Source organism: Haliotis asinina, chromosome 8, assembly GCF_037392515.1.
Source record: "Haliotis asinina isolate JCU_RB_2024 chromosome 8, JCU_Hal_asi_v2, whole genome shotgun sequence".
In the NCBI taxonomy this organism is placed as follows: domain Eukaryota; kingdom Metazoa; phylum Mollusca; class Gastropoda; order Lepetellida; family Haliotidae; genus Haliotis; species Haliotis asinina.
Genome location: NC_090287.1, coordinates 60,385,125 through 60,397,117, shown reverse-complemented (window position 1 = coordinate 60,397,117; position 11,993 = coordinate 60,385,125). Strand labels below are relative to the sequence as shown.

The window sequence follows — 11,993 nt, the reverse complement described above, 5'->3', positions numbered from 1 at the left end:
TCCTGCATTTCACAATGTACAAGAAATATGTTTTAATTTTATTTTTACTGCAAAACACAGAAAAACATACACATATAGCCTTTAAACAAAGGCTCATGCTTCAGTGGCTAATGCGAAATACCTGGCTCGAATCTCTCACACAGCCACAGGTCCAGTGTTTTCTTAGCAAGACCTTTTTTGGGTAGATTGTGGTAATCAAACTTCATTCATGACTGATGTCTAGCAGAATGGAGACCGGTTTAGCGCATATGGACATCTGACAGAATACCCATGATGATACTGGTTGGTGGAATTGGCAGGTTTTTTTAATGCCTATACATGTTGTGTCTACTTAGGTAGTGCTTGATCATGTTCTGTCTACTTGGCTGGTGTTTGTTCATGATTAAGTGAAATGACAGGTTTATGTTGATGTAAGCTTGTAGTTGTAATTGTATAAATAAACTATTGCGACATTACCCTGATTTGTTTGTGTCTAACACCACATGCCCTGTTACCATGGTTACTGCTTTTTTTTTTTGAGATTCTGTCTTGGTGATCATGGTGTTTGCCGATGCTATTCAATAAAACATGGAAAATGCCCAGTTCATCGTTGTCATACAACACAAACGACACTGAAGGTTTATTGTTTATTTCATGACTTGGTTTGTGCAGCAGCCCAGCTTGGCGTCGGACCACTCTCCATTCTGGGAGTGATGACCACAAACTGTTAACAACGTAGGTTTATGTATACATAGTGGACAGTACGAAATATCACCAGCTGGCGCTCCCTCAACCCACCGATCAGCCAACCAATGGCTGACCGGTCAGATGAGAAAGGCCAGAACACGAGTAGGTCATACAATACACGGAACACGAGTGAGACAGAGTTGCAATAAGAAATCTTGTCTAGACAGAATGGTCAAGACAACAGATACACAAACATATTGTCCACCTTTCCTTGTGGTCAGCACAGTTCGTTTCTGAATTTCAGTAAATGAGGGATAAGAAGATATGGAAGAAGCAGAAAAAACAAAGTCTCTGCACAAGTTGACAACAGGCTAATTACTGGTGGTTCCCACCTCTTTACTCCCAAAGCTTACCTTAAATAGAAACATATATTCATTATTTTTTTTTTCTCTCTCCGAAATTGTGGATACAATATCAATTCAGAGAAAATCCTTGATATCACAAGAAATTCTTATTGGTCTTCAGCTTCAAGCCTACATACAACTTGTGCAATGGCCTTGCTCTCATAGGAATCTTTACACAGTGATTTGTGCAGAAATTACCAAGTTCAGAGCACAAAAACCATTGTTTTTCTGTTCAGAATTTTAAAGTTTTGTATTAAAACATTATATTACAACTTTCAATGGAAACAGAGCTGTACAAATGGAACATGAAAATATCTCTACACATCATCTGAGAAAAACACCACCCTTGACAGCAAGAGATGAGATGTCAGATGCATCACACATCCTTCACTGACTATGCCATCGTTGGCTGCATCTGGCACAGTCACATCTACGTTGACATCCCTTCACACTGCAGACCAACTGATGCATCTGACAGCCCATTGTTCAGAATGAAAGACTACTTTTCACTGATGTCAAAAATAGTAATTTAGACGGAAAACAACCCACTGAGTTTTTTTAAAATTTATTTTACATCTTTCTGCCATATTCACTTTAGAAAACACCTTGCAATCGTAATTATGAAACAAATTTATTTAGTCTGCATTAGATCATCAAATTGATGATTTTTACTTCAACATTTCAAAATAATTGAAATTGTATTTTCTTCAGTGCAGCGTTTACTGTCTAAACAACAGCTTCGGTGACACAATCAGGACATCTACAGCACTATTTATGTTCAGCTGAAGACTGTCAACTAACATGGTGGTTTTGATAAGATTCATGTGATTAAACAATGACACAAATTGCCAAACCTTAAGAAATATAAACATGATCATTTACTGCTCTAGTGAAAGATCGGATGTAGAACGATACGATGACAAGCCCCATACTGTCAGATGAAGATACACAGTGTATGTAAACTCAAATATACCATCCACTCCAAAACACCCCTTGACCGTCAGTGACTTTGGCACACATCAGTCTAAAAGATATCTTGTAAATAAAATATAAAAATCTTAAAACAAAAAGTAAGAAACAACGACAGATATGGTTGGTCCTAGGAACTGCAATGGAAAGAAGCCAGGATGGAGATGCAACGAACCGAATGCAACAAAATAAACGGTTATAATAACAACTCGTCGGAAAATGTTAAGATGGAACAGGAAATGTATTTTCATGAAACTAGCTAGCTAGAAATCAGCTTGAAAGGGATCAAAAATAGATAAATGTTCCCGTCTTCATTCCACTTTAAACAACATACTTGTATCAAACTGTACATGGCAAATCATCTTAAAATACTTTCTGTTTCATGAACAATGACGATGAGTAGAGAGGAGGAAGAGAATGTCATCTACAAATGATTATTGAACCACAGAACAGAAGTGGAGATCATCCTAAAGTTGAAGGTCTGGTATCCATGACAACCTGAAGTCAGACTAATACATTGTATATTGCCCATATTGCAGACAAGCCACTAACAGAAAGAGCAGTAGTGCTACTGCCTTGTATTTCATTAAGGCTTTCTAGGAGTGTCAGTTAGAAGCTTGGTTTTGATGGTGGACTGAAAAGCTGTTCAGTACTTGAACAAAGTTGCCAAATGAGCTGTGAGCTTAGTGTCTATCTGTTTCTTCTTATAATGCTTACAACATGGCTGGGAACAGCCATGTCAACCAATCTGGAACATGGTCTGACTGTGGTCCATCCATTAAGCCTACAAATCACGAACACCCTAAATATTTGCTCAGCAACTGGCATCCTGTGAATGAGTAATAGGGCATTAATGATTTATATCTATTTTTCGTTATGAATTTATCACAAAATAAATAAATCACAATAATATAACATGTCAATGCCAACATGAGATCTCAGAAACTAGTAGAAGCCTGAAGATCAGCACCAAAGACATAAATTGTGGACTGTCGCAACTATGAAATAACCTTTGGACCATAATAACTATGAAACAACCTCTGTATCTTAGCAACTAGGACCTGAATCCAGGCAAGTATAAAATAACGTGTGTAATATGACTACAATATAACCTGTTGACCCTTGCAAGCATCTCTGTATCCTATGAAAATATGACCTAACAACTATAAAATAACCTTTGGACCCTAACAACGTTGAAATAACCTATCTATCCTACTAACTATGAGAAAAGCTATGGCCCCAATTACAGACAACCCATGGAAACAATTTAACTCGCATCAATATACTAAATGATGTTGAGAAAGAGATTACACCTTTCAACTTTCCAAATAAGATCAAAACTCATCACGGAATATCTTAGATCAATAATTACACAAATTGTCCTTGTCATTCCAAACAAATAACTCGCCACTAATAAAGATCACTTGCAAGCTTGATTATTAAGTGAATGGATATAATAGGTTGTTTTGAGGAAACACTCTTCGTAGCACTGACCATTAGTAATCTGTGATTAACTTACCTCAAGGGACCTGTCACTATCTGGGAGAGAGGTACTAAAACAGAGGGGAGGGGTGCACAGAGGAGTGGAAAAAGATGAGGGATCATGGAAAAAATATTCAATCTTGGTAGGTTCATGCAAGAAAAATAGTATTGGAATGCTTAAAAAATAAAACAAAATTTTATATTTTTGAGTAATAAATACTTTAAACACAATTTTCATGATAGCCTTGACAGCTGAGTCCCTGGGTAGGTCATCAAAATCTACAAGCAGGTGGGAGGCCAACAGAAACAAGGTAAGACAATATTTTTTTTCGTAATGCTCAATAAACCACCACAACCTATAACAAATGACAGCTCCCTCCCAACAATCAGTAGCAGTGATTAATCTGTAGACGATAATGAGAATGACACATGGAGGTGATCATCTCTATCCTAACAACAAGCTCCTTCACACACTTCTAGGATGATGCTTGAATGGACATCAACTGTAGCAGCACATGATGACCTTCTCTACAAATGTGGAGGATGAACACCAACAAGCACTGACCCGTATAGTAGATTGTCTCCCTTGGTAGAGGCAGGCAGACGTGGAGACGTATCATACTCATCGTGTTTGAAGATATGTTTCATGATCAGGGAAAACATCCTGGAACTATAAGATCTACTATCTACAGCCAGCCACTGTGGCAATATCATACAAAGCGGAATAGATAGCATTGCACTAGGGTTGGAATATAAAATATTCTCTATTAACATTAAACTAAGAAACTCATTTGCTAGGTCTGATTATCATCTTTCAAGTACAGAATCAACAAATAATACTGTTCTACTGTTCACACACCACAAATCAAGGTCACTGATAGATCTCACATAAATGACAACACAAATCCTAACTTTTGTCCTCTAGCATTTAAATGGCCCTATTTGTACACATGTATTGAAATAAATGAAGAAAGAAACCCAAATGAGTTAAGAAGGAATTCAGCTGAAACTGATTAAGGATGAATGATCGAGTATGGGAGTTGGTTTTACCACTGCTGAGTATACAAGTCGCAGCTTACAACCCAGGTTGAGTGGAAACGTAAAGTGATGTTTGTCGTAACCTAGCAACTACATCTCCATGGGTTAAGTGTTAACAGGACCAAATGATCGGGATTAAATCACAACCATGACCCTGCAGCCAAGGGAGTTAACTCCGTACAGCGGAATCTTCTATACCACTAAAAAACTACCTCATTTGAACAACTCATGCTTGCTGTTCTCGAGGTTAAAAGGTCCGAATCGGAATGTGTTAGAATGAAGTGCTAAAAATATCCCACTGTACATGTCTCAAACAATGTAACATCTCAACAGATGACACGATATCTGTTAACACAGCTCCTAAATTGGTATAAATATAAGTTATATAAAGAGCAGCAGGATTGGATTATGTAGAATTTATGCCTTTCTTAATGAGAATAAAGTCAAATAAACATGCATGATAATGACATGCATCATACAAGAATAAAAATTAAAAATGCATAAAAACAATTTGGAACATGAAAGATCTCTTAGAAACTGTTCCCACTGCATGACAACAATTAACAAATAAGTTCTGTTTCATTATTATGTCTTCTGAAAGTTCCTTAAAGTCTTCTTCTGCACACCATTACAAATAATCTAGCAAACCTTCACAAAACATGTGTATTATGAAACTGTTTGTGAATAATTTGGTTGTAGGAAATTATTTACTGACGGGAAAAAATAAGGGATCACATGGACAGTGTTCAAAATAACTGCCAGCCTGGAGGCCCAGCACTGGTTACTATTGCATTGCGCCGGCAGTTTCAAATATGTGCAGGCTCTTATGGCCTTCAATAAATTATATGTCAATTATTTTTTAACTGGAATGTTTCCCCATTTCTCCTTTATTAACATTTTTGAATCCCCCATGATCTATCTTGTTACAATAACTTACAGTTTTACTACCTGGTATTTTTCTGTGCTTTGGCGTAGGAATGTCCTCACCAATCAACAAATACAAACTCTCTGGGTGCCATAGGCTTTGCTTGATTTTGTAGAAACAGTGTGAAACTTTGTACAGTGTAGTCTGTTTTGTTTTTATTGACTTTAACCAAATGGGCCTGCAGATTTCATTCAGGGCCTGTAGATTTTGAAGCATAAATGTAGCATCAGGCCCAGATGGTTGGTTAACTAAACTATTGCAAACACTGCACATGAAAGCACAAAGTGTTCCCTTATTTTTTTCCATTTTTTTTCACAAGCTATGCATTACAAACTTCATGCACAAACCTGGTAAAAAATAAAGGAAGTCACCCTTTTATGTTCCCTTATTTTGTTCCCTCAGTATACTTCTTGTTATGCATATTTTTCTGGTCAGCATACCAACAGGGACTGCCTACTGTATAAGGAAACACTGGTTACTTGGTCTATTTAGTAATTTTCTAAACAATACAAACATGATAAAATAAATATATTTTCCAACAAACATAAATTAACATTTTGAAAATTAATGATTGACTCATCTGTATAAAAAGAAAATAAATGCCTCCTGAAATCACTAATACCATATTAACCATAATAAACACCATGCTCCCCTGAACCACACCAATTTTGTATGATCCCCAGGGAGTTGAGACTGATTTATACTTGTGTAAATTACATATATTTCTACAGAAAACAATAGGGTAGAAGGTTTATACAAACTTGAAACTTACACAAAAATTGTTAGCATCATTGATGTTTGACAAGCATAACTTTTATGGTTTTAAAAGCACCCCTTTCACAATATTCCTTAGCGGTATGGTTCAATTTGGGGAGAATATGGTATAAAACTCCTAGTTGCTGCTGATATACTTATCTGTTACTCTGTCCTAAACTATTAGTGTTGGTAAACCATGAAACATGTGATGATCTGACCAGTGGAGAGTGACCATGTCAGTCACCACAAACAGTAAGCAGATCTTAACATTAATTGAGACTTCACTGCACATTAATGTGCAGTCTGTATCATCAGCACTTCATCATTGAGACATTATGCACTCAGATCATTAACAGGAGTAACAAATACATAACAGGTAACAGTACAAAATCTTCAAAATGTTTTCAGGAATGAAGAAACAAGACTGGTTTCTTTTACAATTAATACCAAACAGAAGACAGGTGAAAAGTACCTTCAGATCTATCCTCTAAATTACAACTGTACCTGGTGTCCAATCAGTTTTGAGATTCATTTGCCAATTTGAACCCATGCTGAACTACTAGTATATTGTCAGTTAAGGGTTCCAAAGACATTGTTTTGACATTTCTTTTATTTCCAGGATACTTCCAGAAAGTAATGTCCAAAAAGCTCAAACGAAAGCAGTTTGTGGTGTGTAATACAATTCAGTTTGACCTGAGATCATTGTTGCTTGTCCTATTCCCAAAAACTTTTGAGATTCCTCTCATGTTTAAATATACACCTCAACTATTGATAATTGGATACGGTATTCTCTTTAAATTACTCTTGACATATTATGTGTAACCAGGAAAATTTCCTTATAAAATGTTGGGTAATATCCTACGACAGCTGTGACTATTTCGTACACAAACAGCGTGTTACAGTTAAAGAATTCACTGCTGGACATAACAAATGATACTCTGTGATATATACTGCTCGGATCCCACTCCTTGATATGTGATACAGCATAAACAAAGAACAAATCCCAGGTGACTCTGTCTACTGCAGTACCAGCAAACACTGGACACTGCCCAGTGGAGAAGTGGAGACGGTCACAGCACTGTCAGTACCTCAAAGGTCTTGTAAAAACTGTTCCTCCATCAACCAAAACATCCGCCAATCAGCAATGACACGGTCTACACTGAGTCAACTAATGAAATGAGGCTAGGTAGAACTCAAGGTGAAACAGTCCTCCATGTGCATTAGCCTGTGCAAATAGTATTTTTGCGTGATATTGAAGCAGACGTGAATACTGAACATAATATTGCTTTTTGTGTGATACAATCTCAGTGTTCAATGTGCCTAGGAGTCACTTGTTTCATCAGGCTTGTGAAGACCATATTTTGATTCCGATGTAAATCCACGACTACACCACTGAGAGGCTAAATGTTTGAGTGTTGGAGAAACACTGAATACAAGACCTGGAGAATGGACATTGTGTCTTCACTGTTCCCCATGAAGATGTCAGAGTGCTTTGATCTCACCTTTAAATTGTTTTTGGTTTGAGCGGAGTCACGTTTTGTATTGTTTTCTGCCTAGCAAGTTTCCTAGAGAGAATGTGTAGCATTGTAGATAGCTACCACAATGTCTGTGGTCAAGTCACAGTGGCAGCAATGGCTAGATTAAGGTCACCGATAGAAACATCTTGGAAAAACAGGATAAACATCTTAAATAAAAACTCAACAAAAAACAGGAAAAAAAGAAATTTCAGATTGCTCCAAGACTAGAAATAAAGTAATTATAGTTGTAACAAAACATTTGATAATCAACATTCATAATATGACTGAGTTGTACAAAGCCATATGGATATTAACATAGCAGTATTGCATAAATATGAAATATATACAAACACCTTAGGACAGAAGGTTACACGAACTGATCTAGATGAGACATGCTTATCTCCCCTGTTTGACTGAGAGTAAAGGAGGGAGGGTGGGCGGTAAAATGGATGCCATATGCTAGAAACTAGGAGGATGTTGACTGGGAACAGGATGAGGACTCGTATTACTCCATGTACATGATTATCTCCCCTTAGCTGAACGGACAGGATGGGTGGACCATCATGTTAAATAATAACAACAGCCTGACTCAAGTCGGTGGACATGTCCAAGCCTTTTCCCTGAACAAAATGGCACTGTGTAGTCCTCGGGTCTTACAGCATCAATCAGCAACACATTTCATCCGATCACGTTATGCATGATGTGGATCTGTTCTTTAGGTGTAACAACTATACATTTCCCTTATTACAATGCTAGGGAGACAAGCATTTGAATTCAGCTTAAGACAAATCATTGGATGTTTTATACAGATAATGATAGTATGTATTGGAAAATTTGGCTGGCTTCATGTGAAAAACTTCATAAATTGTAGTAAACGCCACCTGAATTCTGATTCTTGTCAGTTTAAAATGTCTGATCAACATATTTTGAGGAATAGCTCTCGTATTGCACTACTTTCTGAGGAAGTGTCATTTTATAAACAACCTTATTATCATTCTTACACAGGCACATAGGACCACACAGTGCCTTAATGTGTCTAATACCTCTAGCATGTTCTCACCACTTTAATCCATCCATTTGGACCTAAGTGGTCAGTCACTCAGGAAACACCCGTTCACAGATAGCTCATAGAGCCAACACTACTGCATCAACAAGCCTTTCATCAACACTGTTGTCTCATGGCCTCCTGTGATTATGTCAAGTGCTCTCACTGGTACATTTTTTCAATTCATGTACTTAAATGACATTTCCTTGCCCTAGGGAAAGCGGGTGAGCTGTTCCAAAATGCAGTGAACAATGCCCTGGAGTCAGTGTTTTGGACATATTTCCTTTGACTATGGCTGAGGCGTACTTTTGATTCTTTCCACATTCCAGATCAACACTGAAGTAATTGTTTGTCAACATCCCCTTGTCACTGCCCTCAGCTTGAGAGCTTCCTTTTGTCAGCACAGCCATCTTGGCCAACAAAGAGACAACAACTGTGATTGGTTGCCTTGGTCACATGATCAAGCCAATGTGGATTGCTTGTACAAGTCCCTCTGTCTACAATTGACATACATGTAAACACTTACCAAAAATAACAGTTGGTGTATTTTTCTTCACAACTACACATATTAACACAAATATGTTCCACCTTCTCTGAAGTATGACAGTGATTGTACACTCAGTTGGTCCCACATTCATATGGGAGATTTTGTCTTGAATGACTTGTATTCCAAGTCCTCTTCTCCAAGAACTCCAAGAACTAACTGTCAGGGATTCCCCCAGTCTTTTAAAGAGTACAAATCAACATCAAGAGAGTGCTATTGGTTCTCTTGTTGCCATGACAATGGCTGGATATATCCTGACTTCAACCATCAGTTGCCCATGGAAGCAGACGAGTACAACTGATATATTTTTGGAATAGTCAGCAAGATATATCGTTCAATACCTACATAATATATATCTACACTTGATGTCATTATGCCATGGTGTAAAAATACTGCAAGATAACAAGTCAAGTCTCCACCCACCTCAACAGTCCCAATATTACTGGCGCCAGTAGAAGTTTAACAACACAATCATTTTTCAATAGTAACACTGCTAGCCGGTGATTCCTCATTGGTTAGATTCCGTCACAAGACATGTGTTACTGGTCACATGATAGGATCGATGGTTATGATTGGTAGGTCCATATCCTACAGTACATATATGGAATGATATAGAATGGTAATCCCATGTGGTACTGTGTCAACATGAGACTGACTCATCTGACAAGGAAGGGTGGGTAGGTAGTTGAAAAATACCTACCTGACACCCCTCCAAACAAAACCAGATGACAATGGAGCCTTCCACAAACCCATAGATGGTCACATCCGACATGCAAAATGTCTCTGCACTTCAAACCGACCGATCTTGACCTCATCTAGAATTCTGGCAAGTTTTTGCTCTTAGACCTCAGTATCTCTCTGCATGTTTAAAGCATCCATCTGTTCCAGAATAAAAGAGATGGTATTTTGCCGAATAACACCAATATGGGCTTTCAGTGTGAGAATTTGCTCGTTTGCAGTTTCTAGACGTGCCCTCAAACGTAGGTTCTCGTCCATCAGCTGTTCCCGCGCCTGCAACAGAGAGAAGTTGTGTTACCACAGCTCACTCATAACACAATCGACATGCACGGCACAACACCACCACATACTGCTACACATGTAGGCTTAACAGGGGATGAGCTGCCATCCTCATCAAGATGACTACTTCCATTCAACCATCATATAACTTTACTTTTTGAGCTGATGATGGAATTTAAGTATTTGCTGTCACATTACAATGAACAATAATCAGGATTATCTTTTTGGAGGCATTATTTGCATTTAATTTCATTATGAAGTTGGTAGTTTTAATCTGACAATCTGGGGCAGGATTAGCATAAGAATTATCAGTTAAAATTACAGGTCGAATACAGGAAATTGAAAGAAAAAACATGAAAAGTCTCAAACAGCGCCCTAACCATGTGTGGAAAGTGGTAAGTGTAACAAATCAGTCAAAAGAGGATTCCAAAGTTGAAACTTAACAAACGGGCAGATTTAGACAGGAAAGAGACAAGGAAAAGGACTTCGGTTGTTTCTCTGTGTGTTTTGGGGGTGGGGGGCCTATTCTGCTTTAACCGAATCAAGGATCAAGTATTAGGCATGAGGTAAGCCATGCATAAAGAGCAGCCATGGTGCGGCAGGACCGGCAAATGTCTGACAACATCATCAGCCAGGACAACATTGCCTACAATGTGCACAAGGCATGCCACATATCTTTTCATCACAGACATCCATCTGACAGACAGCTAGAGTGTACACAATTCCAAACAGCGTGTTACATCAATTATCCAAGAACATGATTTACACTTTACATTTAGGACAGAACTCTTAAAAAATGTCTGGGAAAAATTGACTTTTTAATAGTCTCAAAAAGTATTCCAAAAGGTTCATCGATATGTACCACTGGAACAGAACACTGATATGGTACATCAGTTCTGGAACAGAATTTTGGGCAGCTTTGAAAGTGGACAAATTGCACGATGTCTGTAATTGTCAGCTGGAAAGCATACAAAGTAATCGTACAGTAAGTTGCATCAAGTGAGACTGTTTTCTGATCCTTCATGCACCGCTTATCTGTGGTTGGTGATGCATGTCCATATGTGGACGGGCGGGCGGGCACTCTCATGTACATAGATGAGTAGGTCTCGAACAGAGCCTCTACATAGATCTCACTAGGTCAACAACACTTTCATTCTACCTCTCAACAGAAACACCTGTCGTACCAAAATATCAACATGTTACAATGATAACCATATATACAGAAAATATACACAACTTCATATTAAAAAAATTAAAATTACCAGTTAAAATGAACTTCAATAATAAACATGCAATACAAGTGTAAAAATCTACAAATATATGCGAATGTTAGTAGTTTTTATTCTAATATTGATAGAAATCCCATATAAATGAAAAAAGTTGAGCCCATCTACCTGCGTGCATTCTAATCTACAGTGGAAGTAGGTATTGTAGTCAGGTACATAGGTTCTTGCTAGAACAGGAGGCCATCACATAATACACATAAACAGTTCCTGCTGCTGAAATACAAATACTCATATAACGGCAACCCGCAGTCAACACACGTCCACCAAAAATGCACATGTTCTACGCCTGTACTCTTAATATGTAAATATTCAAATCTGTGTCCTTCACTTTTTATATAAATCAA

At 37.8% G+C, this 11,993-nt stretch overlaps 1 protein-coding gene across 3 annotated transcripts in view; it reads right to left on the bottom strand.

Moving 5' to 3' along the window:
- Positions 1-612: 612 nt before the first annotated feature.
- LOC137294092 (ras guanyl-releasing protein 3-like) overlaps positions 613-11,993 on the bottom strand; it is an 80,325-nt gene continuing 68,944 nt past the window's right edge. For 2 of the 3 annotated variants that reach the window (XM_067825038.1, XM_067825039.1), the window contains one exon: positions 613-10,357. In XM_067825038.1, coding sequence (XP_067681139.1) covers positions 10,187-10,357 — 171 coding nt within the window. In that variant the 3' untranslated portion in view covers positions 613-10,186. The remainder of the gene's footprint in view (positions 10,358-11,993) is intronic. The other variant, XM_067825040.1, reaches the window with a different exon arrangement.